At 44.4% G+C, this 16,646-nt stretch overlaps 1 protein-coding gene across 4 annotated transcripts in view; it reads right to left on the minus strand.

Annotated features, from left to right (window-relative positions):
• Nucleotides 1-2,868: 2,868 nt before the first annotated feature.
• The window catches only part of LOC144767674 (putative G-protein coupled receptor 33), a 499,098-nt gene continuing 485,320 nt past the window's right edge, over nucleotides 2,869-16,646 (minus strand). For all 4 annotated transcript variants that reach the window (XM_078651066.1, XM_078651064.1, XM_078651065.1 and 1 more), the window contains one exon: nucleotides 2,869-4,914. In XM_078651066.1, coding sequence (XP_078507192.1) covers nucleotides 3,943-4,908 — 966 coding nt within the window. In that variant the 5' untranslated portion in view covers nucleotides 4,909-4,914 and the 3' untranslated portion in view covers nucleotides 2,869-3,942. The remainder of the gene's footprint in view (nucleotides 4,915-16,646) is intronic.

Raw genomic sequence — 16,646 nt, forward strand, 5'->3', positions numbered from 1 at the left:
TATTGGCTATGACACTGACAGTGTTTGTCAGTGTGTGTTAATGATATCATGATGTATTTGCTGTGGTACATATGTGCATCACTGTGCATTACGAAAACCAAGCACAAATGGGCATTACTACAGCACTGCATAAGTAGGACAGATAAGTTTGCTACTGCATAATTGTGATCGGGAAGCGTGCAGTGGCATTGTGGCAAAGGGACAGACATTTCCGCTAGTCCAGCACTGTAGAATTTAGAGTACCATGTGGATCAGTGTGGCATTGTGAAAATCGCATAATGTAGATTACAGAAGCATTGTGAAAAATGTGGGCTTTATTGCATTTTTATGCAGTTGCAAAGCATCTGAAGCATTGCAGAACCTGGACAAATGTGCATTACGTGCGGCTAGGACGACTATCCAACTGCAGCACTGCGGAGATTAGGCAAACGCGAATTACTCCAGTTTGTGCAACCCCCCCCTCCCCCGCGTACTTCAGGAGCCTAAAAACTGGGATGCATTCTTGTATCACAATCAAACTGGGTAAAACGTGGATTAGTGCAGCACTGTGGAGACTGCATGAATACGTGCAGTAATCTAGGAAAATGGGCTAACTGTATTGCTGCATCTCTGTGTGCAGACTACAAAAGATGCTTTAGTGCAGCAGATTTGTGGAAACGGACATTTGTGCTCTACTGTGCAGTGTGAAAAAAATTGTGTAGTTCTGTATTTTAGATTTACTGCCATAATGAGACATTTCATCAAAATGAATATAAAGTAGAGTTGCCAGCACGGCCCTCCCCGACCCCCAGTTTGGTCCCCACACTCAAACACTACCCTGCATGACCCCCCAGCACTACCCTAAACCCTAAAACACTACCATACACTACACAATCACCACAATACTACCCTAAACCCTAAAACACTACCCCAGCATGACCGTCCCCCGACTCCCAGTCTGGTCTCTACACTCAAACACTACCCTCTATGACCCCCCAGCACTACACTGAACCCTAAAACACTACGCTACACTACACAAACACCACAACACTACTCTAAACCCTAAAACACTACCCCCAGCACAACCCTACCCCGACCCCCAATCCGGTTCCCACACTCAAACACCCTGCACAACCCTCCAGCACTACCCTAAAACACTACCCTACACTACACAAACACCACAACACTATCCTAAACATTAAAACACTACCCCCAGCACAACCTCAAGTCAGGTCTCCACACTCAAACACTACTCTACACAAGCCCCCAGCACTACCCTACCCTGAAACACTACCCACACTACACAAACACCACAACACTATCCTAAACCCATAAAGCACTACCCCCAGCACAACCCTCCTCCGACCCCCAGTCCGGTCCCCACACTTAAACACTACCCTGCACGACCCCCCAGCACTAACCTAAAACCTAAAACACTACCTTACACTACACAAACACCACAACACTAAACCCAAAAAAACACTACCCTCAGCACAACCCTCCCCCAAACCCCAGTCCGGTACCTATATTCAATCACTACCCTGCACGATCAACCAGCACTACCCTAAACCCTAAAATAGTACCCTACACTACACAAACACCACAATAGTATATTAAATAAGGCATACAATAGTATAATGAATAAGGCACCGATCTACCATTCAGCATTGAATAGAATGTTAATAGTGGTCTGTGTAAAGTCTAGTAGTATTCAAATTGTTTGTATTCACTAAATGTTCTGCATTGTAAATGAAGACTATGCGATTACAAATAAGTATGTGCTTAGTATTCTGTTAGTATTCAAGCGGCGAGAGCGATTGTCGGTCTGCCCAGATTTTGTCCGGTGGCGAGTGTCCTTCGCTCCCTACACTGGCTCCCGGTGAGGAAGCGTATTCTCTTTAAGGTCCTCTGTTTGACCTTTAAGATCTTGAGAGGTATAGGCCCTGAAATCTTGTCTAGCTGTCTTTCTCTCTATGTCCCCACTCGCACCCTCCGCTCTCAGGGCCAGGCCCTTGCTGTAGTTCCTAGATTCAGACTCAGCCGTATGGGGGGTCGCTCCTTCAGAGTAAAAGCTGCACTATCTTGGAACTCTCTCCCAGTTGAAATTCGTCTTCTAGAGGACCTTATGACCTTCCGGAGAGCAATAAAAACCTTTTTGTTTTAGCTGGCCTTAATTTGTCTTACCTTTTCCTGTTGTGTTATGTTTCTCCTTGTCTATGCGCCGGGACGCTCCTTGGCTGGAGTAGCTGTGCGCACAATAAATCAATATAACATAACATAACATAACATTCAAAAAGCACCACTCACATATCAGTAGTCTTCATGCACTAGCCTTCCCAAAAAGAACACTATTGAATACTAAATATGGCATAAAATAGTCTTCGAATGCTATAAAAAGATAGGTTAACCACTAAATGTAGTATTCGACTTCGGTAAGGGTCCTTCAGTCTGTAGGCATTCACTCAGTTGGAGAGATCAAGGCTGACTTGGACAGTGTGAGAGTTACTGCTCACTGGTCACTGAAGAGAGCTTTCCATTCAATCTGTAATACCGGAATGTGGATATGGGGATCAAACTAATTGGTATAGGACTGCAAGAAGTGTTTACAATGATGAATAAAAGATTGTGTGCAGAGGTGGGCACGTTTGTGTGATGTACGAAAGCGCAGTGCAGCAGGGTGGGCCAGAACATCAAAATGAGGAGTTTCTGGAGGAAATGTTGCTTCAGGGACAGACAGCAGCCTGGTGCCTGGAAGGAAAAAATACACTGATTGTCAAAATTGGTAAGTGGGGTGAGAATTACGATTATAGACCATGGCTTATTATTTTACCCAGTGATGACGCACCGTGGAAACTTGATGGCTCTTTTTTCTTAAATAATAGGCAGTCAGTCAGTCAAAGGAAACTTTATTTCGACCATACAAGCGAAAAAAGCACATACGTAAAAAAACAGAACAATGTATACATGAGAAAAAAAAGGTAAGAAGTAAGACTACTATTTCTCATCATGAAAACTGCTATGACCATGCTATATACTCTTTCTGAAGTTGATTTAGACGAAAGTGTAAATTCATTAATTGTCCTCTCTATTTGAGCTTTTAATAAAGTGCAATGTACAATACATTTCTAATTTCTGTAATTGTTTTGCAAATAAAATGACACATATTACAACTTAAATGCTAGTACATTACCTATAATGCCTGTTGGTTGCTAAAAACATTTAAACTTCGTCTAGAAGATGTTTCTAACAAATGTTAAAAAGAGACTAAAAACAGATACAATTCAATGATTAAAAAGCCATCCAAATAGGTTAGTTAGAGGGGGTGGGAGCCATAGTGTGAATATGTGCAAAATCACGTTATTTTTCCCTATCGTACGGCTTTTCCGGACATGTAACTGTGGAGATTACTAGTAGCTACAGATTTCCGAAGGAAGTTTGCTCAAAAATGGCTCTACAGGTGCACCACATAGAGTAAATACATCGTGAGCTGGCAAACACAATAAGTGAGTCAGTACCGTACCTAAGGAGCCTGTAAACTTCTGTGCAATGTCTAATCCCCATGTTTCTGCACAGCTGTAAGGTCCACCGTGACCTGGGTTTACCATAGGCAGGGCATAAGAAGAGGACATGCGTTTCAGTTTCCTCGTGCTTGATCACACCCAGGGCAATCCAAGGGGTGGACTCCCTGCCATTTGTTCCTGAGTGCAGGGAGCAGGAGCGCCCCGTGTCTGAACTGAGTGAACAAGTGGGCAAGTCTCTATATGATAGTGATCTTTCTTTTAGGAGAAATGAAATCAATGTTGGTGGCAGGGCTGGGTTACATAGTTTGAGTAGGGGGGACACATATACCAATTACCGATTTTTCCAGCAGGGCAAGCGGTTGCAAGTTCTCTCCGATGCTTTTTTAGACATTTCCACTTAGCATGACTTGAGATTTATCTGGTCTGTTTTGAGAAGCACAGTTCATTCGACTTCTTCATGGAATGCAGACTCGATCAGGTGTAAAAGAGATTTTTTTAAAACTGCCTTAAAGTTGTCACCGATGAAAATATAAAAGATTGGAGTGAAGCAGGCATTGACACATGATGCAATGATGGCCACCAACATACTTGCTTGTGTCAGTAACTCTGGGACAGATCCTCCGAAGAGTTTTAAACAATGGAGCAGGTGGTATGGTGTCCAACACACAAAGAATGACACCACAGAGACCATTATGACTTTAATTAATTTACTTGACCTTGAAATGCTTCTCACATTCACCTTGAAGGCTATGCTGACATAGCAGGAAGTGATGACCACGAATGGTAAAAGAAATGCAACTAAAAACCTGAATAGGAACAGGCACAGGCGGATTTTATCTCTTCTGGCTTGTACTTCTGGAGTTTTCCAGTCATCAGAAAATAAGTAATTGTTGGTACAGGTGGTTTTATTATTCTTTTCATCATGCCTGAGTTCTCGAAAAACCAAATATGGTGCACTTAACATGAAAGCTGCGCTCCAGATGGAATAGCTGATTATTGTAGCCTGTCGGGGTGTCCTGTAGCGCCTGGCACAGATTGGGTGGAGAACCAGGATGTACCGGTCTATACTAATGATGGTCAAGGTGAACACTGAAGCATACATAGAGAGAGAAATAAGCGTGTTCACCATTTTGCACATCGCTTTGCCAAAAGGCCAGTGGGAATCAAGCAAAACAAACCCCCCAAGGATTGGCATGATCATCGAGTAAGTCCAACTCGACAAAACCAAGCTGAAAAACCATACGGTGTTGACTGTCTTCTTCATCCTGAATCCCAAAGTCCATAGGAAAAGAGAGTTTCCAAAAATACCAATGGAAGCAGTAACGAAAAAAAACACAGATGATACCAAGTTCACTGTATTATTGTATTTCTCCTCAGAAGACAAATTCGTCCTGTTATGTAGAACCATAATGCCCTGGGAGAGAAGAGACAAATGAGAAGAATTAGGCAGCATGTGAAAACCTAGAGAATGGGACAAAGCACATTGCTTCACAACAGTTTAAATTGTGGAACCTAAGACAAACTGGACCAGATGTATCAATAGTGTTTCCCGGTCGCAAATGTTTGCGAACGGAAAAAAGCCTTTTGAGCTGTATCATTACAAAAGGCATTTGCAAAAAATTTAATCGCATAAATTGTGATACCCTATTTTGCAAATGCATTTAAGGAATCGCAATTTGTGATTCTTTAAATGAAATGCAGCAAGCAAATAAAATTTGCAACCTTGCTTTAAGGAATCGCAAATCATCCTCCAACTTCAAGTTGGTGGTAATATGCAAATTCCATGAAAAATGCATTTTTTTTCATTTTTCAAGGTGCCTTGAGGCGTCCATACATGTCCATAGTGCATGTATGTGCGCCACATGGGCAAACTTGCATATTTCAGGGGTGCAACAGGGTGTCCATTTGACACCCTTGCACCCTTGAAATTGCATGCGCAATTTGCGAGTACCTATTGGGTACTCGCAAATTGCGCATGCAATTCCCATTCATTCCTATGGGCCTGTAGAAATGAATGGGAAGCCATTCCTTATTTGCGACTCACAATTTACGAGTCACAAATAAGGAATAGGTAAGAATTTCAAATATTATTGCGAGACCTACATACATTGCATCTTGCGATTCCATAATAGTGAATCAGTACATTTCGCTATTATGGAATCGCAAAATTCAATATTGATACATCTGGCCCTTTTCGTGTCCTGAGAATATGTTCAGTTCAGAGGCAACAATGAGACCATTTCATTTGATGAGCTACTTGTAGTCCCAAGTGAAAACTTTAGACAAATTCCAGATCTTTTGAATTTGATTGCAAACGTGTTTTTCTAACATGATCCTGCAAGTTCTTAAAAAATGGTCTCTCTAACTATAATTGCGAAATAAATGTCAATTTATAGTGACCCCCACATGCAATAGAAAACAACCACCTATGCAATTTGTTTGAAAGGAAACACTTACAAATAATTTAGGTCTAAATGTGCCAAAGGCCCATTTAGAATTTGGTGCTTACTGAAATGGCTCCAGTTTCTATAGGAAATTATAACAAGAGTGTGTTGGACCGGGTGCGTGGCCTAGATGGCAACAAAGGCAAATGTGTGAGCTGGAGCTCCGTGTAAGGCACAAAAATGATCCAGAGCCTAATCCGTCCATCCTGCCTCACATCCTACAATGGGTCCGCCTAAGTGCTCCTGCAGCCCCACCACGCCATCTGATGACTCTCTGACTGCGCTGGGCACCGAGGTGCCACTGAACCTGCTTTGCGCCCTGCCCAGCTAAGCCTACATGCAAGGTGCTCTGCTGAGGACTACCTGCAGCGCTCTAGTAAACGGGCTCTCTAGGACTGAGTAGCGAATGCGAGGTGTGCGTGGTCCCAAGATGTCAACCCCGCCAGCCGCAAAGTTGCGAGAGGTGCTGGGTGTCTTGCTGATATCCGACGCCCTGAGGGAGTGAGGCTTTCCTGCGGACCATCGATGCTGTGGCTAGCGGCTGGGCCTGAGGTGCGTCGGGCACCCTGTTCCCGGATGTTGCCTGTAGCAAGGTAGGATCCTTCTGCATGGTTACTCCACTTTTTGCCTGGTGCTAAGCTGTTATTGCAGAGCTGGCTCTGTATATACTATATCAAAGTGTGATGTATAGTGTGCACAGAGTCCAGTGGATCCCCAAAGGTAGGCAGAGGTAAAGTTAGATAGCTCCGCTCTCTCTATTTGTGGTAGTGTGGCCGTGCAGTAAGGCAGTATCAGAGGACAATGTTAAGCATTTGTTGTACACACTCAGTCAGCAAATGAATTCACACACTCAAAGATTGAACAGCAGACCGATTGTTTTTGTATCAAAATATTCTTTAAGTTATTTAATTTTCTAGAACCAAGCAAGCGTGACACAGGTAGGTTGATACTTTGCAGTACATATACAGTTTGAACTGCAATTGTAAATGTACGTTGAAGGGGTTACAGTTTGAATTAGTGGTAATGCAATACTGTGGAATGCTGTACATATACTTTGTATCAATCTTGCAGTGAAAATACAGGTAAGTTACTTTTACATTACTTTTGAGATAACTTTTTCTACTCAGTGTGATATGACTACATATCACACCGGGACATTTCCTAGAGAAAAGGTAAGTAAAGTCAGTTTTGCACAATTGTTATTTTTCCTTACAAATCACCTCCACACAAAGGAAAAACAGTCAATAGGTTCCTATGGAGAGAAATGAAGTGAACAGTTACCAGGTAAGTAATCGGTCTTTGGAGCTGAGCTTCTGGGGCTAGAAAAAGGGATCCTCCCGGGTCAAGGATGCATTCTTGTTACACCCTCAGCGGCACTAGTGCGGCCAGGTGCAGAGTGCTGAGGCCCAATGTTATCCAACGGGGCTTAGGGGGCCGCCGGTAGGTGGCTGCTGGCTGGCAGGCCACTCGGCTATTGGAGAAAAGCTCTAGGACTTTAGCTCAGGGCAAATGGGGAAACAAAGTAGCACCAAAGGTGCACCCTCAACAGCAATAGGGCGGCCAGGTGCAGGGTGATTTTTCAACTTTGGGTGCCCTGTTGGTTTCAATAGGGAACCTCCGGTTTGTAAAGGCACTGCAGGCTTGGGGACGAAGGTCTTCTGGGTGCGACCACTACTTCCAGAGGTAAATTGGGAAGTTAGGGGTTGATTAGGCACCGTCGGTTTAGGCACACAAGGCCGTGGGGCGTTGGGTGCATGGGTGCTTTTTGGGGTGGGATCTTCTTATCAGCTCCTGGTGGCGGTTGGGGGGACCTTCTGGATTTAGGCTGCAGGGGTCACCTGGAGGCTTGAGGCAGGTCAGGGGTCATCAGATCTTGGGTCAGGATTGCCGGGGTGACCTCCTCATGGTGTTTGCCCACTCAAGCTCAGGCCATGGACGGCAGGTGCAGAGTGGGTCAGATCAGTGGTGTCTGGCCGGAGCCAAAGGTTGCAGATGAACAAATCCGGTGTTCAGGGGAGACAAAGGGCTAGATGTAGGTAATCCAAAAAAACTGATTCTAAAATACCGAATTTTACCGATTCGGTATTTCAGAATCAGTATTTGGTATGTAGATAATAATTCGGTAAAAAATACAGAATCTGTAAGATTCGATATTTACCAAATCGGTAATTATCGATTTGTTATTAGGAATGAATGTCAATTACCGAATCGGTAATTATCGATTCGGTAAATACTGAAAAATTCAAGGGTGGCGGGGTGTCACTTTGACACCCTGTTGCACCCCTGATTAGTGATTGTGTGCCATGTGGCACACATACATGCCCTAAGGGCATGTATGTCTGTCACATGGCACAGGTGTACATGCACAGATTTGCATATACACAGGTATTCGTTATTTACCACCAACTAATAGTTGGTGGTAAATAACGAATCCTTAAAGCCCTGTGGCACTGTTTACAGTGCCACCTACATAAAAAAATACAGATTCGGTAATTTTACCGAATCGGTAAATTTACCGATTCAGTAAAATTACCGATTCTGTAAAATTACCGACTTGGTAAAATTACCGAATCTGTATTTCGAGATGCCCTACATCTCAGTATCCAAATACCGGTCGGTAACGGCCGAAAATCTGTATTTTCGGCCGTTACCGACCGGTATTTGGATACCTACATCTGGCCCAAAGTCTTTGTAGTTGAAGGCAGGGAGGTCCCGCAGGATTTTTGAGGTTGGTGGCTGCAGGACACACTGGGTTTTTACAGGAGCAGGTTCGAGGGGGAGAAAGGTCGGTAGGGCTGGGGCCAAGTCAGCGGGTGTCTGACTCTTGTTAGATGCTGCACGGCTGTTCGGTTCTTCTTCTTTTTCTAGTTTCTTCTTGTCTGAGGAACCAAGGTTCAGGGGTGCCCCTAAATGCTAGTTTTAGGGGAATTACAGGTAGGTGAAAGGCAGGGACCAATGGATCCCTTCCCTGGGGTGGGTACACCCCCCATTATGCCATCCTCCAGTAGGAGGGGGGCATGAGCCTGTCCCTGGTTGGCTGAGTCCCCCATCTTCAAGATGACGTGGACTGAGAGTTGTGCTTTACCTTGCCTCGAAAAAACAATAGGGAGAGCAAGGGTTTCTGTTCACGTTACGTGAACGGGGAGTACTCCTGTACCCCATGGTATATCAATAGAAACAGAGAAAGGAGTACCACCAACGTGGAATCACAGATTCCTAATGGGGTGTGTGGTTGTACAAAAGTGAGAAATTCTCCTTTTGTTAAAAAACCCCTCACTCACCACCTAGTGGTGACATGCTTCATCATCGGGGTCCACCCTAATGACCTAGCGTCATCAGGGTGTGCTACAACACCTGTTTACAGTGGAGCAGGTTGTGAGTGAAGGTGCATGAACAAAAATAATAAGTGTGTTAAAAATTGTCCTGGTTTAACTTGGGAAAAATAAAACTTTATTTTCAAGCAACTGGACAATGTTAAAAACAATGGCGAGATAAGGTGAGGGTGATTATGAGCCCGTGTATCTCTATGTGTGTCTGGTCTACATGTTTCAACCGTAAAGGTATAATTTAACCAGGTTTTCTTCAGGACCAAAAAAAACCAAGGGAGTGGATGGTCTGCGTCCCCTAAAAGACGCACCCGATCCTACTCTCTGGAACCACAAAAGGGCAAAAGTGTGCCTGTGGTGTCAGCTTATACCACAATGGGTAAGCGTAAAAAATGATCAAAATACCTGTAAAGAAGGTGAAGACAAATGTCAAAATTTAAACTTCTACATGCCTGTTACGTTGTGCAGTGCCTCAAAATCGTGCCTGCATGCTGTCAGTCCCATTAGGATAATTTAATTGCTCGGCGTCGCAAAAGTCAGGGCGCAAAGGGTTGTTGGATGTGCCTTTTCTCAGTGAGAGGATGTGTTTGTGCATGGCCGTGGATAGGCGGTTGATATTTACCACAACTTGCAAGCTTTACAATTGTGCGTGCTGCGTGGTAACTATGTTTCTAAAAAACTCACGCGCTTCTCATCAATTTAAGTGGCGTGATCATATCTCGCATTCAGAATCGTGAGGGCGAGGCCGTATCTTATAGATAGTGCATGTGCTGCCATACTTCACATACTCAACATAAAACAGACTCACTGACATTAATACGTGTAGGACAAACAAACATATAGTTGATAATATGAGGCTTACTCTCAGTGAGGTATTGATAGACATCATAGGGCAGGGAAAGGTTATCCTCACTATGAAACGTATTCTGAAACGAAAATAGGTATACCGTTTCATGAATAGCGTTTTGGGGAGACCGGCAAAGGACACTGAGCCGTATCTGGAAAAAGCGCTACGGAGCTTGGTTGAAAAGCGGTACCCTTAGTGGTTCTATGACTATGGGCTGGTCTGACAGGCTTACAGTTTCGATGAGTGGTATGAAGCCGTTAACCTACTTCTGTCCGCCGCCCTGCTACAGTGAGACCGGGCGCTCGGGGACTGAAATACGGAAGTTCGACTTCCGCGTAGGGCGGAGCTACGTTCCGGTCACGTGGGGCGTTACCATGGGTGCCTGTGAGACAGCATCGCCTATGGAAGCTGTGTAGGTTCACACTCGGCTTTCACGGAAGGGGTTCGATCCTGGGTTGAGGGACCGATAGATAGTTGCTAAATTAAATGGCTGGATTCCTAAAAAATCTTTTAATGAGAAAGGAATATTCACATTATGTATCGGCATATTTGGAATCATGATTTCCAGTTGTTTATTTGAGTACAATCATCTCGGGTTTTTCATGAGTCATCGCAACACTGTCATAAAAGTGAAGGATACTAGCGTCATTCAGTACAATGCTGGTAATTTCTAGGGTGGGTTACCCGGTGGGGTGAACCTATTGTTTGGCGCTATCAACAAGGATATGGTTGTGGTGGAGTAGGGAATACACAATTGGTCTGGTTCCTTTTCGTGCTGATATCAATGTCAGGGTATGTTAGTACAACCACCGCATTACTGTCATAAAAGTGGTTGATACTAGCGCCGTTCATATCAAGAATGATAGATTATTGGGTGGGTTACCCGATGGGGTGAACCTATTGTATGGCGCTATTAACAAAGATATGGTTGTGATGGTGTGGGGAATATACAGTAGGTCTAGTTCATTTTAGTACTGATGCCCACGGGATATTGTCATTAAGGCCTGTTTTGTGGGTCGACAATCTATAGACCCAGCGATGCTCTTTTTCGTATAAGAGCTGTTGTGTATTAGGTCCAGGTGCGATCTGTTCAATAATGGTCCATCTCATATCGTTTGGTGTGTGGTGTGCTTCTAGAAAATGATCTGTCAGTTTTGTCGCATTCTTCTTGCAGCGTATGGTGCTGCGGTGCTCACAAATGCGTTGCTTGACTTTGCGTGTAGTCATGCCGATGTAGGGTGCTAAATTAACAACACCAGGAGCAGATCGGGAACGAGCAAAGCAGGACCCAGCAACATGAGGAACTAGTGACCAACTTGTCATCCAGAACCCTTACTGATATAGAAACCAAGGTCCTCAACAAAGGCCTTGGCTTTGTACCAACAACACGACTAGACAAATTCAAGCTCCATTGCGAGCTGGCCACTTTCTTCCGAAAACTGAAACTAAAAGCTTTCTTTGAGAAACATCCAAGCAAGGAGACTGAGGAGAAACCCAATGAAACGGGACTGAGAATCAAGTCCACATTCATACCACCACCCCATACCATTCCTGTGGAGATCAATACGTTTGAACAGGCAGTGTTCAATGACATCGAGCAAATGAGAGTAACCAAACAATTCCAAAATAATAGCAAGGCAGAACAAGATGCCATTCTGAAACTAAAAGCAGACAACAATGTCATAATCAAACCAGCAGACAAAGGGGGTGGCCTTGTCATAATGAACAAAACTGACTACAACACAGAATGCAGGAGATTGTTAGGGGATGTTAGGAACTACCAACCCCTACTAAGGGACCCCACTGAAGACCTTAGAGCAGAAATTCTACAACTGGTAGAAACGGCAGAGGCAACAGGAAAAATTTCCAAGCAGGAAGCAGATTATCTGAGCAAGATGGAAGGCAAGATCCCGTATTTCTATATAGTGCCCAAAATGCACAAAGGAAAAATCCCCCCTCCAGGCAGGCCTATCGTTTCAGGGATTGGTTCACTGTTAGAACCACTTTCAAGGTTCTGTGACTTTTTCCTCAAGACTATCGTGCAATCCACACCCACATATTTGAAGGACACTAAGAACCTGTTGGTACTCCTCAATGAAATCAGAGTTGATGATGAAACCATCTTACTTAGCTTTGACATCGAAAGCTTATACACAAGCATACCACAGGATGCCACCATCAATGTACTCAAAACCACCCTGGAAGGGAGCACCTGGGAGCTTCAAACACCAAAATCATTTATCCTACAATGTGCCACTCTTGCATTAAAAAGGAACTATTTTGAGTATGAAGGTTCACTCTACCTCCAAACCGGAGGTACCTCTATGGGCAGTGTTTTTGCCCCAAGTGTGGCTGGACTATACATCCACGACTTTGAAGAAAAATTCATCCTGGCGGAGACAAACCCTTTCGCCGATCACATCAAGTTTTGGCGACGATACATTGATGACGTCCTAGCTATCTGGCAAGGGCCAGAACAAATACTCAAAGAATTTATCACATGGATCAACACCTGTGACCCACATCTAAGATTTACCCACTGTTATGACAAACAACAAATGGTCTTCTTGGATATAGAAATCTCAAAGGAGGAGAATGGGTTGACATCCAAAACCTACTTCAAACCCACTGCCAAGAACAACCTCCTCAGATATGAAAGCGTCCATCCTCGCCCACTCAGAGAAAACCAGCCCTACGGGCAATATCTAAGGTTACGGAGAAACTGTAGCAAACTGACGGACTATAAAGCCCAAGCAAAGGACCTAACCAGCAAACTCAAACAACGTGGGTACCCCTCCAGGATCATTGATAAATGCCAAAAAAGAGCCAGAAATCAACCGAGAGACATGCTCCTAGAAGACAAAATGGTTCACAATGACCCGGTTCCACTCACCTGTGTCACCACATACAACACAATATCGAACCAAGAGAGTAGGAGTATCAACAAGCATTGGTCAATATTGAATACGGGCATGCTACAATGGGAAAAACCACTCTTCTCTTACAAAAAGGCACCCAGTCTAAAAGACAGTCTAGTCAACACCAGACCAAAAGTGAAACCACCTAATCTGAACCCAAGTGTCACAGAGGCGTGGAACCTTCCACCAGTAACAGGACACTTCAAATGCGGGGATTGCAGTGTGTGTCACCTGACAGAGAACACAAAGACTCTGAATTTGGAGGAAGGAAAGGTCTGGGAACAACGAACACATACGAACTGCAACAGTGCAAACGTTGTGTACCTGATCAAGTGTGCATGCGGAAAATCCTACATCGGCATGACTACACGCAAAGTCAAGCAACGCATTTGTGAGCACCGCAGCACCATACGCTGCAAGAAGAATGCGACAAAACTGACAGATCATTTTCTAGAAGCACACCACACACCAAACGATATGAGATGGACCATTATTGAACAGATCGCACCTGGACCTAATACACAACAGCTCTTATACGAAAAAGAGCATCGCTGGGTCTATAGATTGTCGACCCACAAAACAGGCCTTAATGACAATATCCCGTGGGCATCAGTACTAAAATGAACTAGACCTACTGTATATTCCCCACACCATCACAACCATATCTTTGTTAATAGCGCCATACAATAGGTTCACCCCATCGGGTAACCCACCCAATAATCTATCATTCTTGATATGAACGGCGCTAGTATCAACCACTTTTATGACAGTAATGCGGTGGTTGTACTAACATACCCTGACATTGATATCAGCACGAAAAGGAACCAGACCAATTGTGTATTCCCTACTCCACCACAACCATATCCTTGTTGATAGCGCCAAACAATAGGTTCACCCCACCGGGTAACCCACCCTAGAAATTACCAGCATTGTACTGAATGACGCTAGTATCCTTCACTTTTATGACAGTGTTGCGATGACTCATGAAAAACCCGAGATGATTGTACTCAAATAAACAACTGGAAATCATGATTCCAAATATGCCGATACATAATGTGAATATTCCTTTCTCATTAAAAGATTTTTTAGGAATCCAGCCATTTAATTTAGCAACTATCTATCGGTCCCTCAACCCAGGATCGAACCCCTTCCGTGAAAGCCGAGTGTGAACCTACACAGCTTCCATAGGCGATGCTGTCTCACAGGCGCCCATGGTAATGCCCCACGTGACCGGAACGTAGCTCCGCCCTACGCGGAAGTCGAACTTCCGTATTTCAGTCCCCGAGCGCCCGGTCTCACTGTAGCAGGGCGGCGGACAGAAGTAGGTTAACGGCTTCATACCACTCATCGAAACTGTAAGTAAATAGCCTGTCAGACCAGCCCATAGTCAAAGAACCACTACCGGTACCGCTTTTCAACCAAGCTCCGTAGCGCTTTTTCCAGATACGGCTCATTGTCCTTTGCCGGTCTCCCCAAAACGCTATTAATGAAACGGTATACCTATTTTCGTTTCAGAATACGTTTCATAGTGAGGATAACCTTTCCCTGCCCTATGATGTCTATCAGTACCCCACTGAGAGTAAGCCTCATATTATCAACTATATGTTTGTTTGTCCTACACGTATTAATGTCAGTGAGTCTGTTTTATGTTGAGTATGTGAAGTATGGCTGCACATGCACTATCTATAAGATACGGCCTCGCCCTCACGATTCTGAATGCGAGATATGATCACGCCACTTAAACTGATGAGAAGCGCGTGAGTTTTTTAGAAACATAGTTACCATGCAGCACGCACAATTGTAAAGCTTGCAAGTTGTGGTAAATATCAACCGCCTATCCACGGCCATGCACAAACACATCCTCTCACTGAGAAAAGGCACATCCAACAACCCTTTGCGCCCTGACTTTTGCGACGCCGAGCAATTAAATTATCCTAATGGGAGTGACAGCATGCAGGCACGATTTTGAGGCACTGCACAACGTAACAGGCATGTAGAAGTTTAAATTTTGACATTTGTCTTCACCTTCTTTACAGGTATTTTGATCATTTTTTACGCTTACCCATTGTGGTATAAGCTGACACCACAGGCACACTTTTGCCCTTTTGTGGTTCCAGAGAGTAGGATCGGGTGCGTCTTTTAGGGGACGCAGACCATCCACTCCCTTGGTTTTTTTTGGTCCTGAAGAAAACCTGGTTAAATTATACTTTTACGGTTGAAACATGTAGACCAGACACACATAGAGATACACGGGCTCATAATCACCCTCACCTTATCTCGCCATTGTTTTTAACATTGTCCAGTTGCTTGAAAATAAAGTTTTATTATTCCCAAGTTAAACCAGGACAATGTTTAACACACTTATTATTTTTGTTCATGCACCTTCACTCACAACCTGCTCCACTGTAAACAAGTGTTGTAGCACACCCTGATGACGCTAGGTCATTAGGGTGGACCCCGATGATGAAGCATGTCACCACTAGGTGGTGAGTGAGGGTTTTTTTAACAAAAGGAGAATTTCTCACTTTTGTACAACCACACACCCCATTAGGAATCTGTGATTCCACGTTGGTGGTACTCCTTTACCTTGCCTCCCCACCTGAGGGGTGTTGGTAGAGGTGAGCACACACTTCTTCCTCACTTGTTGTCCACACAGGTTCTCCCACCCAAAGTGGGGGTCAGAACCAGAGGGGACGAGTTGCTGAGAGCAGCAAGTGGCCTGGAAGAGCTCATAAAGGCAGCAAGCCTATGAAGCTTCCCCTTTGCGAATCCTGCCCATTCTGGGGGAGGAGACTTGGCATCTGGTCCCAGGATGTGCATTGTTTAGGCCCCAGAGAGCAGCAGGCTCTCAACCCAGGGGTCCAGAAACATCATGTCTGGTAGTAGCAGCTGAAAGCAGCCACTCAGCCTGAACACTAGTTGTATGTTAATTTTTAGGGGGCATCTCTAAGATGCCCTCTGTGTGTATTTTTCATTAACTCCCACACTGGCATCAGTGTGGGTTTAATGTGCTGAGAAGTTTGATACCAAACTTCTCAGTTCTCAGTATAGGCATTATGGTGCTGTTCAGAATGACAAACTCCCAGCACCATATACTCTTAATGGCAGCACTGCACTTACAATGTCTAAGAATGAACTTAGACAATGTAGGGGTACAGGGTTCATGCTCTGGTATAGTGCAAACAGCTAGAGGGGTGACTGATCTATGCCAGGGCAGTGGGTTTTAGGCATGGCACACAGGGATGTGTGCCATGTCGACTCTTCAATTTGCTCTGCACCAAGACATGCAGCCTGAAAAGGCAGTGTGTGAGTGTCAGGTACAGGACCTCTAAGGGTAGCACAATAAGTGCTGCAGACCTTAGAGGCCTTCTCTGGTCACAGTGCCCTAGGTAACTGTGGTACAATTTACCAGGGGCTGACCTGTGGCCAAAGATGCCGATTGTGTTTTGGCTTCAATGCTGTTTTAGGGAAAGAACACAGGCCCTGGGTATCTGATTAGCAGGAGTCCAGGGCACCCTCAGTCAAAGTACATCAGCAATTCAGCAAAATGTGAGGGCAGCCATGCAGAAAGAAGGCACTTTCTCACAGTTATTGACTAGTCAGACTGGTAT

This window comes from Lissotriton helveticus, chromosome 7, assembly GCF_964261635.1.
Source record: "Lissotriton helveticus chromosome 7, aLisHel1.1, whole genome shotgun sequence".
Taxonomy (NCBI): domain Eukaryota; kingdom Metazoa; phylum Chordata; class Amphibia; order Caudata; family Salamandridae; genus Lissotriton; species Lissotriton helveticus.